This window comes from Cottoperca gobio, chromosome 8, assembly GCF_900634415.1.
Source record: "Cottoperca gobio chromosome 8, fCotGob3.1, whole genome shotgun sequence".
In the NCBI taxonomy this organism is placed as follows: domain Eukaryota; kingdom Metazoa; phylum Chordata; class Actinopteri; order Perciformes; family Bovichtidae; genus Cottoperca; species Cottoperca gobio.
Window position 1 is genome coordinate 1,985,978 of NC_041362.1, and position 15,297 is coordinate 2,001,274.

The 15,297-nt window shown below is 40.0% G+C and overlaps 1 protein-coding gene across 1 annotated transcript; it reads left to right on the forward strand.

Moving 5' to 3' along the window:
- The first annotated feature begins 1,684 nt into the window (after positions 1–1,684).
- LOC115012408 (polycomb protein suz12-A-like) lies at positions 1,685–14,784 on the forward strand. The gene is made up of 16 exons (XM_029438016.1): positions 1,685–2,381; positions 3,479–3,525; positions 3,656–3,720; positions 6,553–6,621; positions 7,104–7,153; positions 7,234–7,319; positions 7,507–7,753; positions 8,248–8,350; positions 8,479–8,584; positions 9,381–9,555; positions 9,643–9,731; positions 9,885–10,028; positions 10,593–10,750; positions 11,372–11,564; positions 11,848–11,927; positions 12,199–14,784. The coding sequence occupies exons 1-16, from the start codon at positions 2,189–2,191 to the stop codon at positions 12,647–12,649; spliced, it is 2,256 nt and encodes a 751-aa protein (XP_029293876.1). The 5' UTR covers positions 1,685–2,188; the 3' UTR covers positions 12,650–14,784.
- Positions 14,785–15,297: the final 513 nt, after the last annotated feature.

Here is a 15,297-nt window from a genome sequence, read left to right on the forward strand (position 1 = left end):
GCAATTTGCTTTTGTGTATTGGTGCATAACATAAACATAGTAAGAGAGAATTAAGTATTCAAAAATCAAGAAACAAATATAGAAAGAAGAAAGAATACTTTTAAATATGTGAATTAAAGTGAAAATGCATGTGCAGTTTTTAGAAGTGGTAGTTTTGTGCAGAAATTTGCAAAATTGTAAAGAATATGCAAAGGTTTACAGTATGGAGGATGCAATGTTCTGAGATATAGTCCCAAAGATGTGCGTAAATGTCATGCATTATTTAAGAGGAGTGTGATGATGGTAATAAATACATATATTTGACATATACAACACAGCACATCAGAAAACTATGAAGGCTTTGGTTAACTCAACGTCTGTACAATAATATACACTTGAAGCTTCTTCAAACTGACATTTCAACATGAAAAATATAAACTGAACTGAGACATACTGTCAGTGATTCATGGCTTTCAGTCGTTTAATCCCACTCATGGACTCTGACTGGTTAGTTATTGTTGGGGCTGAGTAACACAGAGGAAATATATCACTGGTGTGCAAGTTCAAGTGTTTGCTCATGAGCTATTTTAGTCCTCATTATGTTTTGGGGTCAGTGGTTTAGTGATGTGCAGGCAGCTCTGTGCTAATCCTGAACCACATCAGGAGAGGTGATTACCATGTAATGAAATCTCTATAATAACCACAGTTCATATTCATTTTCTTTATAAATTTGAACAAGAAATGTAAACTTTTGTGTGCTTTGTCCTTTTTTATTGTTATAATTTTTAGATTAGTTTTCTTTATTTTATTTTATAACAAAGGGTGTTTGATGTGGTAATTGAATAGTTGTGATAAATCAATGAGGAATATTTATATATAAAAATGAAATTAAGTACACATTCATTAACTCTTGTACTCATTTGTAATTTCAACAGTTTGAGTTTTTATCATTAGATATGATAATTAATTGCTGAATATTAGAATGAAATTTGATATTTCTTGATTTTCAAGACTATACATTGAAACCAATCATTCAGTAGTTATACACTCTTCCAATTGTAATTGTTTTTGAATGGTGAATTAATCAAAAGGACTGTAGTTTTAATGATTTGTCTTTTAAAAACAAAAGGACAAATCGAAGGGAAATCATATTAAACGCAACTTATCCTTCTCTTATTTAAAACTTTTTATTTCATTGACAGCATTATGACTTTACTTGAGTCAGCAAGGTATATCTATTACATTTTAATAAAGTTTTCTTTATGCCCTTATTTAGACTTGGCTCGCCATGCTGCAGGCGGCAAATGGGCCTCAGACCGGCTAATATTCTCACCAATGAGAGCTCAGGATTTCACAAACAAGCACCGTGATTGGTTAGAGCTGTTAGAAGGCGGGATCTTTCAACACGGCTTCACCCTACATTTTACAAGTCGACGAAGCAAAGAAAACGGAAATCATGAGTTTGCCTTCAAAATAAAACCATTTAATTGATCAAGAGGACCTTTTTAGATAACATGTGTTGATTGTAGTAAGTGTTTCCATTGAGATGTATTTATGATTTCTATATTGGCATTTATGTTACACAAAAAACCAAGCGAAACTTATGTTCAATAATGTTACATTTGAAATAAAGTTTATTTTGAAAACACTAGCCGGATAACCTCTTATGTTATTTTGTGTTGCTTTCCAGTTACCGCTAACCGAACTTGCAAACGGGCGCTAGGCGAGATTTAATGCGAATTTTGGTGAAATTATGGCATCGAAAACCCTGAAAACGTGTGCCATTTCTGTGTTTAATCAGTTGTCGTCTGGCAGCAGCTTCCGAGTTCTCGATTAGTGAAGTCAGAGTACCGGACAATGCTAACCAGTTAGCCCGGGGTTGTTGCTAACTGGCTAAGGAAGTTAGCCGGTTAGCTCTCCAGAGGCTGATTTCTTGTTTGGCGCATTTCAAGCCTGTTCGCCGACCTCTGTAACTGTTTTACCGGTACTTAAACGGAAACATTAGATTGTAGCTGTCAAATAGGAAATACTTAAACTTCATTAATCCTCTTTTTAAAATGGAGTGTTTCGCCTAAGCGGCTGTTTTACTGCAAACGCTGCTCTTTTGTTTTGACAAAGGAAGAGGACCCGAGTTTATTTTCTTTCTTTCTTTTTTTTTTTAAACATCAGTTCACACCTGGTGGTGGGATAGTTTCTTTTTTTTTTGGAAATGGCTCCACAGAAGCATAGCTCCTCAGGTGGAAACCACCTTGTGGGCTTTGGTTCTGGTGGAAAAGCCAACGGGTCATGCCACCAGTCGTCCTCCTCCTCCTCCTCCTCCTCCTCTACGATGGCTGTAGCCAAGAAGCCCAACATGCAACTCATTCAAGCCGACCACGAGTTGTTCCTGCAGGCCTTCGAGAGTGAGTTGCTGCTGTTATCAAGTTGTTTATTTAAAGATATCAGTGTTGGAGTTTAATATAAGATCACGAGAAGCTTTACAGGAAGCCGCGTGAATGCTGGAGGAGCAGATACTTTTACTCCATACCCAAACTATCGTGATTTTAACTATGGCCACTCTCCATTTACTTTAATTTCCAGTGGTGGAAGAAGTTTTCAGATCCTTTTGCGTAAGTAAAAGTACCAAATACAGCAGTAAAAATACTCCACTGCAAGTACAAGTCCTGCAATCAAAACAAATATATAAGTTGTATCAGCTAAATGTACTAAAAAGTATTTATTGTGGTGTAAAATGTTCCCTGTCAGTGTTTTACAATTATATAAGATGTTTTAGTTGTTTAAGGTTTTGACTAATTTAACTACTACTGCTTAGAAAAAACACCTAATCCTTCAGTTTATCAGAAACATTCAAAATCACTAAAGCTGACATGGTGAAGTATAAAGTACAGTTTGTCCTGGAATAGAAGTATACAGTTTCATAAAATGAAAATACTCGAGTAAAGTACAAGTACCTCAAATCTGTACTTAAGTACAGTACTTAGGTAGTTTCATCCCACCACTGGTAATATCCCATGAAGCAGTGCTGCCACTTTCTTTCTTTTTGTCACATAACTTGTAGCTGCAGGTTGTTTTCATAATTAAATCAATGTGAGCTCATAAGATAAAATAAAAGCACGCTGTGTCATTATTTTAATCTGTTGCTGCTATGTAGCCATGTGTTTAACGGTCTCCCAAACATTGCTGCACAAAAGGATATTTCTTTGGTTATTAGATCAATTAATTCTTAATCAATTAGCCTATGTAATTTATATAATGCCAAAAGTTACCTGCCGGCAAACGATCTTATTGTCTGATGAACAGTCGACAATAAAAGCTGAAATATTTGGTATTTAAAAAAAAAAAATTACAATTAATGATATGATACATTTATTATGTTTTTATTCATTGAATGAATGATTGTTTCAGCACTTTTTTTCATTTGTCTTGACCAAATAATCATATAAAAGGCTGAACAATATATAAAGTAATGTGCTGATGATTTAATGTTATGTATTTGCAGAACCAACCCAAATCTACAGGTTCCTCCGCACCAGGAACTTGATCGCTGTGAGTGTTGCCTTTCCTTGAGAATAGTCACATGATAACTTTGACCTTCTGAGATAATGGGAAACCTTTTGTACCTCTTGGCATGTTGACGAACAATCGTAACACTTGTTTTGTATCTGTTATATTTCAGCCTATATTCTTGCACAGGACACTCACCTATATGTCCCACAGAAACTCAAGGAATAACGTCAAAAGGTAAAAAAAAATCTTCACAAGCTGTTTGCAGAAAATCCAATTTTCCTCACAAAAGTGTTCGTGGAAAAGTTGAAGCTCAACAGATCAGTTGTGTTTTGGGTCAGCTTGCTTGCGGCTTTGTTTCTTTCTGTTTTATGTTTCATAACTTAATGTTAAACCTTGCTGTGAGATAGTTTGTCTATTAAAAAGCAGGTCAAACGTTATCATGAGAGAAAGTTACCAGACGTGTCGGCTGCTGTAGGTGGGGGCAGAGAGGTTTTCAGTTGGGCTGCTTTGCATACAGACGCTGCACAAGATCCTTCTGATGCACACGGGGCTGCTTGTGGTTCAGAGGAGGGTTGGAACATGGCATTGTCTGGTGTCATCACGTGGATGTTCAGTTTAAAGGACTGCAGGTTACGTGTTGTGTTTAAAAACACTTGAGCTGCATAATAGTGTCAAATGGTGACGAGTAACCAGCGTTTATCAGCTGCTGCTCGAGTCACGCCACGCTGAATATTGTTCATTAGTATTTGTCAGTTTTGTGCAGTTTGTATTCGGTGCTCTCGTAAAGCTGTTTGTGTCGCTTCTTACAGAAATGTATTAATTGTCAGAAAGTATTGAAATAGTTTTCTTCTTGGGATTGGTTCTAAAACTTTGACACATAACTTTCATTGACACCCGCTGTGCTGCTATTAAACACAAGCTAGCACGTGTTTGTTTATGCTTGTTTTATTAATGTCGCTACAAAACATAACTGTGTATTAAACATTAAACATTAAACTGTAGGGCTGCAATTAAAGATTTTTATTTTCGATTAATCATTTCGTCTGTTAAAGAGTGAAAAATGTTCATCAGTTTCTTTTTATGTCTTGTTTTGTCCGTCCAAAGATATTCATCTTCATGTGATATCAAACAGAAAAGCAGGAAATCTCCACATTTGAGGCTGAAAACTCATTTTCTGACATTTTGCATTAAAATGACTTTCTTTCTGTCGATCGACTAAATGAAAATCAATTTATTCTAATCTATGATATGTAAAACTTCCTGTTGTATTACAGCACAGATGTGAAAGATTAGATAACACATTTTCCTTCATTAATTTAGTTTTAATGTTATAAAAATACATTTTATAAATGTAATTCTTGATAATTCTTATCTATATCTGAAGCACTCGGCCCATCTCTGTTACGACAACCACTAAAATGATTTAGTAGATGTTTTTGCAGTCCTTATTTGTACATTTTATTAGAGGAACAGTAACTTCTGCTTAGTGCTCGCTTGGGGACTAAAAATGGCAGCCGTTAGAAGAACGTGTGTTATTCCTGATTTGAAGCGGAGTTGTTCTGTCTGCTGCAGCTCGGCTCAGTTTCACTTTCCACTGCACGCTTCAGTCACATGAAACGCTGCTTGTGATGATGAATACGAGCCACACGAGCATGAATAACTGACATGCATACACTAAAGAGAAGAAGTTTCATCAATGTTCAAAACAAAATCAAACTGGTTTAGTGTTGTAGTGTTCTCACTCTTTTATGCTCTGTAAACTAAATTGGCTTGCATCTATGAAAATGCTTTTTTTTTTTTTATAAAATGGATCCATAGTCTAAAGCTCTACCTGTGCTAAATCTCAAGTCTCGATGTTTTATGTATAAGCCAATTAAAGTAAAAGGCCCCCAGCCGACAGCATGTCCGGTAGCAATCATTTTCTCCTGGAGAGCAGACAATAAATTGCTTTCCGTTGCAGAGAAATGTTGGACGCAGTGCGTTGCTGGATTTAAAAGTTGAGCCCGGTTCACGCTGCATCTTCGTCGCTGCACAATTTTGATTCCATGCTAAAGTCTGTCAAGCTAAAGATGTAAGGCGGGTGTCTCGTATTCTGCAAAGCCTTACAGGTGTTTTCAGTTACTCCGGCTCATTAGCCTGCTGCTCAGGTTGAAGTTGGGCGGATGTGGGAATTACGTGAGCTCCTGAAACTCTGTGTGCTAATGATACGCTGCAAAATCCCACTGCAGATTTGAGCCATGTGGGCATGCTTTCTATTGAAAACCTCAGTTCAGGCACGCGGTGCTTCAACTGACGGACACAGACCTCGCAGGGCTTGTTGTTGAATCCACATGGAGAATCTTCTGCCAACACTTGAACTCTGTGGAGAAAGAAAGAAAAGTTAACCGTCTCCACGAACTGTTTAACAATCGGCTGGTGTTAAACATCGTACCTGCTGCTTCATGTGATTTAAGCAGGTTTCTGCGTCGTTGCCACTTTGTATCAAACTACTTTCTGCTCCAGTCTGAGAGATAAACATGAATATTCAGCACCTGCCAACAGAAAACATCAAATACTATTTAAAAATATTTAGAAAAACTAAACAAGAAGCTTCTTTTAGTCATTAGAACGCACTGCCTGTTATTAGGAATAACTGCAACTATTGCAGCTTTTAAATCCAGACTGAAAACCCTTTTTATTCTCAAGTGCTGTTATTATTATTATTATTATTATTATTATTATTATTATTTAGGATCCAACGTTAATGTTTTTAACGTGGGTCAGAAATCTACTTTCACAAAGTACATTTTTCCTTGCTCTTGTACAAATGTATATTTTTTGAGATAATACAACTTCCAAAGAATACAGTACATAGTCTCAACATATGTTACGTGAAGTATCTGCGACCAGGAGAAGCATACAGTGGGCTTATACGGGGGGGGGAAGGGAGCATTAATGGCACCGTTATAGCCGGTGATGTTAGCCGGTGAAATCCTTCCGCTGTGCAGTGATCTGTTGTTCCGCCTGTGGCTCAGTGTTTGCTGGTGTTGTTGTTGCTAACTCCCTGCTGTGTGTCTGCACGTACAGGAAAAGCTCCAAGGTTGACAATCTGCTGTTCAAAGTGGAGAAGATGAGAGGCGAACAGGAGACTCACAGGTAAACACTGCAGAGATTTAATGTGTCACGTTGTTGAATAGAGCTGCGATTAACATTCTTTTAATTATCCATGAATCTGCTGATTCTTTTTCTTCTAGATTAATCGTTTGGTCTAGATCTCCCAAATCTGGAAAAACCTTAATTTATCAGCAGCATCTGTTTCAGTCATTATTTTCCTATAAATCCTCATTCTATGTATCGATGAGATTTGCATATAGCACCAGCACAACGTTTAGAAATACGGCTTCAATGGAGACAAAATGACTGTCAGTGAGTCCAAATACCCCAAAATATTTCATTTACATGACGATATTTGACAAAGTAAAGCAGGAAATCTACTTGAGATGCTACAATCAGAGAATATTGGAATTGTTTCAACGATTAATTGATCAAAATAGTTTGCAATAGTGTCGATGTGGATCAGCTCTGAGAAGCTGTAAGAAGTAAAAGAGTTTTTTAAAGCTTCTGTATTTTTTCAACAGCTTGGCCTCTAATCTGCAGCTCACCTTTACTGGCTTCTTTCATAAAGCTGGTGAGTTTCTCCGTCTTCTTTCTTTCTGTCGTCTCTGATTCAGGATTCTGACTTACAGGAAGTCTTTTGTTTCTTCTCAGGGAAGTCATCTCAGGACAGTGAGAATGAGCAGAACTCTGTGTCTCTGGAGGTGTTGCTGGTCAAAGTCTGTCACAAGAAGAGGAAGGTGTGTGTCTCTGTGTGTCTGTGTGTGTCTCTCTCTGTGTGTGTGTCTCTCTGTGTGTCTCTCTCTCTGTGCGTGTGTGTGTGTGTGTGTGTGTGTGTGTGCGTGTGTGTGTGTGTTGCATCTCTTGCTGTTTCCTTACTTTTACATCATCTTTACATCCCATCTGACGTGTGTGCCTCCTGTCCAGGATGTGAGCTGCCCGGTGAAGCAGGTCCCCACGGGGAAGAAGCAGGTTCCTCTGAATCCAGACACAAGCGCTGGAGTCTCAGCCAAGCCGGGCTCCTTCCCCTCCCTGCTGGTTCCCAGCAGCGAGTTTGAACCCAGCAACTCTCACATGGTGAAGTCCTACTCGCTGCTCTTCAGAGTATCGAGGCCCGGATACCCCCGGACTCAGATCAACGGCCTGGCCAACGGAGAGAATCACCACAACAGAGGTGAGCAGAGACTCTGGACATCTGGGCAGGATAATAAGATCGTGCTCACCAGGTGAAGCCCACTGGGAACACGGTGACTCACTTCCAACAGGTTATCTGGAGGAGAAAACTAAAAAAGGTGGAAGGTGAAGTGTTCACAGACTTCCTGCCTGAACTTTGGGTTCCCAGTTGGCTAAACATTTATAACATTATAACATAACATTTTAACTTCTGTAAATTGAGGGTCTGAAGATCGTTGTTGTAGCTTTGTGATCAGCTGGAGCCAATTAACATTAAATCAGTAATTGTTGTTCAAACTAAAGTTTTGGTTTTGGGCGAGTACGATTGCAAGAACTTGTAATAAACAATTATTTTAAAGTCTTTTGTCTTGAATGTGACACCACCACACGGGTGTTTGGCTCTTTGTGCTCACGAGGACACAGATCAGGTTCTTCAGACCCGTGTGAAGCTTGTGTGGTGGAGGAGAGTTACATGTTGTCATGTGTCGGTCTCAGACTTTACAGAGGAAGTGGTAAACAGGAAGAGGAGGAGCTCCTCTCTCAGGGAGGAGGGAGAAACCACATTTGTGGCTCAGATGACGGTCTTTGATAAGAACAGGTAAAGACACACACGCACACACACACACACACACACACACTGTCACCTTGACACACCGGAGAAAGTGTTTCTTCTAATCTAATGTGTATCAAGAAGTGTGAAAAGGTTGTTGTGCTGCTTGTGCGTAGACGTCTGCAGTTGTTGGACGGGGAGTACGAGGTGTCGATGCAAGAGATGGAGGAGTGTCCGGTCAATAAGAAGAGGGCCACCTGGGAGACCATCCTGGACGGAAAGGTGTGTGTGTGTGTGTGTGTGTGTTTACATTCAGGTAGTTAAATCCTCACTAGATGCATCATTTGAGGGAAGAAACTTTCAGCATTTGATTAATAAAATCTATCTTTTAAAGACTTTCCAGGATCGTTTCTCAACCTGTATGTTCCACATCTTATTTAGTGAGAGATCTGAGTCTACGTTCACCGATGAGCCATGAGATACAGACGACAGGAAGCTAACAGTTTTTATCTCATGCAAAGATTTTGTATCTCTATAAATAAATAAAAGATTGTAATCTGACCTCAAACGCACTACGACACCATCTATATCTATTTCTCTCTATTAATAACAATAACACAACCTTAAAGTATGAACTCACATTAAATCCTCCAGTGCTCTAAGTCTAATGAAATTTAATTATGTTGCCCCAAAACCTTAACCTTGGTCCAGTGATTAAAACTTTCACTTGAGGAGGTTTAACGTTTTTGAGATGGCTTGAACAAAATAATCAACGTTAAGGAACAGACTCGCTGCTCCGCTCAGAAGAGCTTCCTCGCCGAGCCGTTATGAGTAGCGTTAGCTCGCTAACTAGCCAACCTTATAGCTAGCTATGTCTTTTACAGCCTACTTCCTACTTACTCATTTTAAATCTGGATTAGTGAGTGCCGTCCTGCCCCCGAAATAAGGAAGCGTGTTCTCCGTATGAAAGTAACACCAACACACCAGAAGGTGTCGGTCCGACTATTTCTGCTTCGTGCTCATGTTTATAAATATGTGAGCTCCGAGCGCAGTGAATAATCAGCTGTTTGTTTTGTAGCGTATGCCTCCCTTTGAGAGTTTCTCTCAGGGTCCCACCCTGCAGTTCACCCTGCGCTGGACCAGCGACGCCTCCGATCGCTCCACTGCACCTGTGGCTAAACCTCTGGCCACCCGCAACTCTGAGACCAACCAGGAGCCCAGACCCAGCTCCCTGAGAGCCACACACACTCTGGGTGAGCGACAGAGAGAGTTAGATGTTATAGGGACTGATTCTGTGCGTTATTAAAAGTGACTGATGGTGTTTCTCCTCCGTGCTGCAGCTGTTAAAGAATCCATAAATGCTGACGTGCAAACCAGAAGAGAACTAATCTCCGCTGAGCCCCGACAGAAGCTACGCATCCTCTACCAGGTCAGTCTCCCCGGATGCTCACAGAGTGCCCTACATTAGTTATGAGAGTTATTTATTAGCATTCACCCTGAAATCAGATAAAGCAACAAAAATCACTTGTGGACTTAAAGCCCAGCTGATGATCTTGTTTCCCTCACGTCTCTGTTTGTCCAGTTCCAGTACAACCACAACACGCGGCAGCAGACGGAGGCCAGAGACGACCTCCACTGTCCCTGGTGCACGCTCAACTGCAGGAAGCTCTACAGTCTCATCAAACACCTCAAACTGTCTCACTCCCGCTTCATCTTCAACTACGTGGTGAGACACTCGTCTAGAAACAACTAAATATCCTGAGAAAGTAAAAAATAAATTATAAATTATTTATATATATTTCTTTATTGATCAATAATAAACTATATATTTTTTGACCCTCTTGTGTATATAAATATAGAGACAGTCACATATCCAAACACAGCAGTAGAGTTTGAAGCTGCACCTTTTTTGTTTCCAAAAGTATAATTTTTATTGGAAGTATAATAATAGTAATAACAATAATAATAATAATAATAATAATAATAATAATAATTAATTATTAATAATAATAAATAATAATTACACTTGATTTATACGCCACCTTAAATATATTTTCAAGTAAAATTAGGCAATTTAAAGTAATAAATAACAATTCAATACACAAGGATAAAATAAGATAAAATAGAATACACAAAATAAGTAAAAAAATAAAATCCAACTAACATTGATAAAGTATTTTTTCAAAAGAATTAAACCTTAAAAGATTTAAATAAGTAATGTGAACGTTGTTACTCGAGCCCACTGCTGTCGGTTGTATTTTTTATTCACACGTCTCCTGACCGTTGGCAGCCGCATCCTAAAGGAGCGAAGATCGAGGTCTCCATCAACGAGTGTTACGACGGCTCGTATGCAGGAAACCCTCAGGACATCCACAGCCAGCCGGGCTTCGCCTTCAGCAGGAACGGGCCGGTCAAGAGGACGGCCGTCACGCACGTCGTCGTCTGCAGGTATTACTTCACTCATTATTAACAGATATGTAACATTTCCACATTAAAATCTGCCAAAACGACGAGTTGTGTACTTACATTATCCTAAATGTTTACAATTGTCAGACTTACAGAAATCTGACATTTTAACCAAGATAAAGTCCGTAGCAGCATTGTGGGTGTCTGCCAGAAGCTTCATAAATTGACACTTTATCCAGTTGAGCACATTTTTAAACGCACGCTTGAGATCTTGGTTGTTTTGAACTCGATGATTTTAGTCATCGGATGCCTGGATCTTAAGTTGTTAGAGAAACAAGCTGAAGAAACGTTGGCTGCAGCCAAACTGCATTGAAGAAACAGCGATTTCTAACGTGAAATTGCTTTATTTAGTTTTCTTACCGGTTTTACTCGTCGTGTTAGTTTGTTTTGCAGAGGAGGAAACCTCTGTGGATAATTCGGCTCCAGGTAAAAACCTCCTGAACGTCTGGATCTTAACTTATCACAGAAACAAGCAACTCTGCTCGCAGCCGCTCCGCGACATCTGTTGTCCACGTGGAAGCGTTTGGAGAAAAACAGATTTTTAACGTGAAATTGCTTTATTTAGTTTCTTTACATTTTGTAAACTATGTTGTTTCTCTCCAGACCCAAGAGGACGAAGGCGAGTCTGTCGGAGTTCCTGGAGCCGGAGGACGGAGATCAGGAGCCGCCGATCATCAGCGGACACAACCGCCTCTACTTCCACAGCGACAGCTGCGTGCCGCTGCGGCCGCAAGAGATGGAGGTGGACAGCGAGGACGAGAGAGACCCCGACTGGCTCAGAGAGAAGACGTTAAAGGTTCGTTTACAGCTGAAATAACAAATAAAGGAGCATTTCACTTGTTTCACACATGAAGTCTACTTTACTTGTTGAGTATGTTGCTTAATGTTACTTTAGAAACTCGAGCGTGCATCCCGTCTAAAGTGAAAATAAGAGGAATTTGCATGTTTACAAAAACAAAGATGGAGGAGTTGATGTCTTTGACTTCTTCAAAAGTAAAACTTATTGTTTGTTTATAGTTTTTTACATGTGTATTCGAGTTGTTAAAGTGTAAAGTCTGACTTCTGTTCTCTCACTGCAGCAAATCGAGGAGTTCACCGACGTCAACGAGGGCGAGAAGGAGATCATGAAGCTGTGGAACCTGCACGTCATGAAGCGCGGGTGTGTATGACCATCAGATCTTATTCTGTTCACCAACAGTAACAAAATAAATCCAACTCAAAGATGATTAATCACATTTTGCTGACTGAGAATGTGTTGATTTAATTTACACATGAAGTTAGAATCGACTGACTCCAAGTATAGAAGTTCAGTTTGGTTGGTTTTTAAGATGAGACTAAAGTCCAGACTGGTTCTTGTCGTGTAAACATGTGAAACGATGCATCTGAAAGACTTTGCACTCACCACGTCCACTCTTCTGCGCTCCCTCCAGCTTCATCGCGGACAACCAGATGAACGAGTCCTGCCTGCTGTTTACCGATCGCCACGGCGTCTACATGGTCAAAAACAACCTCTGTCGCAACTTCCTGCTGCACCTGATCAGCATGCACGACTTCAACCTGGTCACCACGCTGACCATCGACCAGGCCATGGCCCGCCTGCGCCTCCTGCAGAGCCAGGGCGCTCGCAGGGACAAAGACGGGGCGGCGGGGGAGGAGGAGGAAGAAGAGGAGGAAGAGGAGGACTGGGAGACGGCCGTGGAGTCCCAGCCGGAGCTGGAGCTGGATCCAGATCCCGATCTCGATCCGATCGAGTACACGCCCTGTAACGACGAGACCAGCGACGGCTGTGTGGAGAACGGAAACCGGCAGGAGAGCGGAGACGACGCGACAGAAAGGCCGACCAAGCAGAAACTCTCCGACTCGGGTTCGCCTTTAAACTGAATTCAAACTCCATCAGATCCCCAAACAGGAAAATCAAAAGGTCACTGCAGGGATTATGTTTTCAAGGGCAGGTTACATCCGATCAAGATGAACTTTTCTACATCGAAGAGATGTTTCAGAGTCATTTCAGTACTCGGGGAAAGTGAGGAGTTTATACAAACGTGAAGCTCAGATTCATTGTTTTCTTGTTATTCCACGTCAGACGCTGCAGATGTGACGGCGCTCCATCAGTTTCTTGCGTCCTTTTAGTTCCAACAAGTTTATTAACGACGGAACTGCAGAGCAAGCTCAAAACTAATCTGCATTCAGATTGCTCACTTTAGTTAAAGGAATACCTCGCGGCCAAAATGAGCGTTTGTATTTTAATAACTCGCCTTTAGAACTATCCAAACATTTCTTTACAAACTCGTGCAGTTGAACTTTTACTATATGAAACACTCAAACAGTCTCACGCTGGCACAGAGTACGAAGTGTATCCACAGGTTTAGTGAAGACGTTTGTGAAGTCGTGATTAAACTGCTGCTTGAGACGGTTTGTAAACAGATGTTCTGATAGTTCCATTTACTTCAACTCATCAAGACGTGGAGTCGGGAGTAAAACAAAGTAACACGGGCGAGTAATCGACATACAAATGTTCGTTTATTTCGCGTATTCTTTTAAAAACAGTCAGTGGGATTATTTCCTTTAGTCTTCCTCTGTGTGAAGCACCAATCAGTGACGTTTCTGCCACGCTCAGCTCCACCAAAGGTTTCTCTTTATTACATCCACATGATGTCTAACGAGGTCTCTGACCTGATGATCAGAGCGGCAACTCACAAGTTCTACATTAATCGTTTGGTCTTTAAATGTCTCGTCAGGCCGAACCCCAGAAACGACTTTATTATGACAAACAGAAAAGCAGGAACACATTTGAGGCATTTCTGCAAGAAAAATTACTTAAATGATTGAATTATGAAAAAAGTTGGCGGTTTTATTTTTCTGTCTAATCGTCAATCAAGTCTCTGAAATTCTCCATCTGATGAACTTATATTCTCCATCAGTATATATATTGATATTTATTATATTTTTCTTGTTTCTAAATTGTTAAAGTGGAAGATCAGGAGCGAAGTCGCTGTGCAGTTTCTACTCACTGGTGCTAGATCTTTTCTTTATTGCTCAAACACTCCACTGCCAGCACTCGGACACCAAGATGCTTTGTTGCTTTACAAACACGCTCGTTGTTCGGCGTGCTCCGTCGCGCGGGACGACAAACGCACGTTAAACTTTGTCATTTTTTTAAATCCACAATTCAAGGCCGGATTAATAAATAAAGTGCGTCCTTTTGGGAAGTCGGTCGAGACGTGCCGGTCGTCTAATTTGGGGATAAAATGCGTCTTCAGTCCTCACGAAAATAGATTAACTGTCTTAACTTGAGACGTTAATCCAGGTGCTGGTTCAACTTTCTGTGTTTTTTTTGACTTCATTGATGAATGGAAGGAGTAGTTGCCTTCAGAAGCCGTCAAGTCGTCGCTCGTTTAATTCTTTTGTGTCATTTCTCAGCTGGTTCTTCTGGTTTCTCTTTCCTCCTGCCGTTCTGTACATAAGACTCTGTGAAAGTGTAATAAATTAGCTTTTGAATAACCTGAACGCCACACGGGAGGTTTTTCTTTTAGTTTTACACACCAAAGGGGACGGATCTGCTGCAGGTTTCTTGTGAACATTTTCTTTTTGCTGTTTGTATAAAGAATAAAAAGAAGACCTGATATCACTGCCTTGGAGACAGACAGAAGCACAATGTCAGGACGCTAGGTTCAGCTCCCTGCTCCACGTGGGACAGATGGTGTATCCGCCTGCAGCGGTCAGGACTGGCATTGACCCAGAAATATTTTTCCTTTCTCTTTAAAAGCTTTAGAAGTCTGACGGTGACACACGCTGGTTTGCGGCGGGTCTTCACGTGCAGAGCACTTTTTGTTTTGGATTAAACCCGCTGTAGATTTTCTTTCATTCACACGAGACCAGCAGAATTTTGCACACTATGAGAAGAGCCAATGTCAAGAGACTTTTCTTCAGCATTCATGTAAAAAAACAAAACAGCTTGACGTTGTGAACTTAAGTTGAGAGTGGTTTTCTATTAAAAAAACAATTTTGTACAATTATCGACCACGTGGTCCGTTTCTTTCACTGATGTTAAAGGTGTATCGCGTGTACGCTCAAACCACACGAGACTTTTACGAGCAGAAATATAACGTTGAGATGTTTTCTCAGATAATCGTCAGTTTAACATTAGCAAAGTCTCAACACGTAGCTGCACTTCTGCCTCATTTGAATGTTTAAGTGTTAATAATGAGTGTGTTGACCTACAGTGGTGTTTTAAGAGGAGTAGGCCATCTGTGAAAAATATTTTAATTCTGAGTCGTCAGAATTCTTAATTATTTTAATTGTTTTAATAATTATTCAGAATTTTAACTCAGGAAAGTTCGAGTTTTTATATTTTAATACCACTCTAAATTAAATTTAAGACTAATTTTACGCACAATTTCCCCCCTACAGGATCTGCGTGATGTTAATGCAAGAGGCATTTAGTAAATCCTACTTCCCATGTCTTAGCAGACTGTTGAAAGAATGATTTAAGACATTTTAATACCAATAAAGGCCTTTTCTTTTGTAAT

Coding starts and splice junctions, on each gene's coding strand:
- LOC115012408 (XM_029438016.1), top strand. CDS start 2,189: ATGGCTCCACAGAAGCATAGCTCCTCAGGTGGAAACCACCTTGTGGGC. Junction 6,622..7,103: donor GGCGAACAGGAGACTCACAG/GTAAACACTGCA, acceptor TTTTTTCAACAG/CTTGGCCTCTAATCTGCAGC. Junction 7,320..7,506: donor TCTGTCACAAGAAGAGGAAG/GTGTGTGTCTCT, acceptor CCTCCTGTCCAG/GATGTGAGCTGCCCGGTGAA.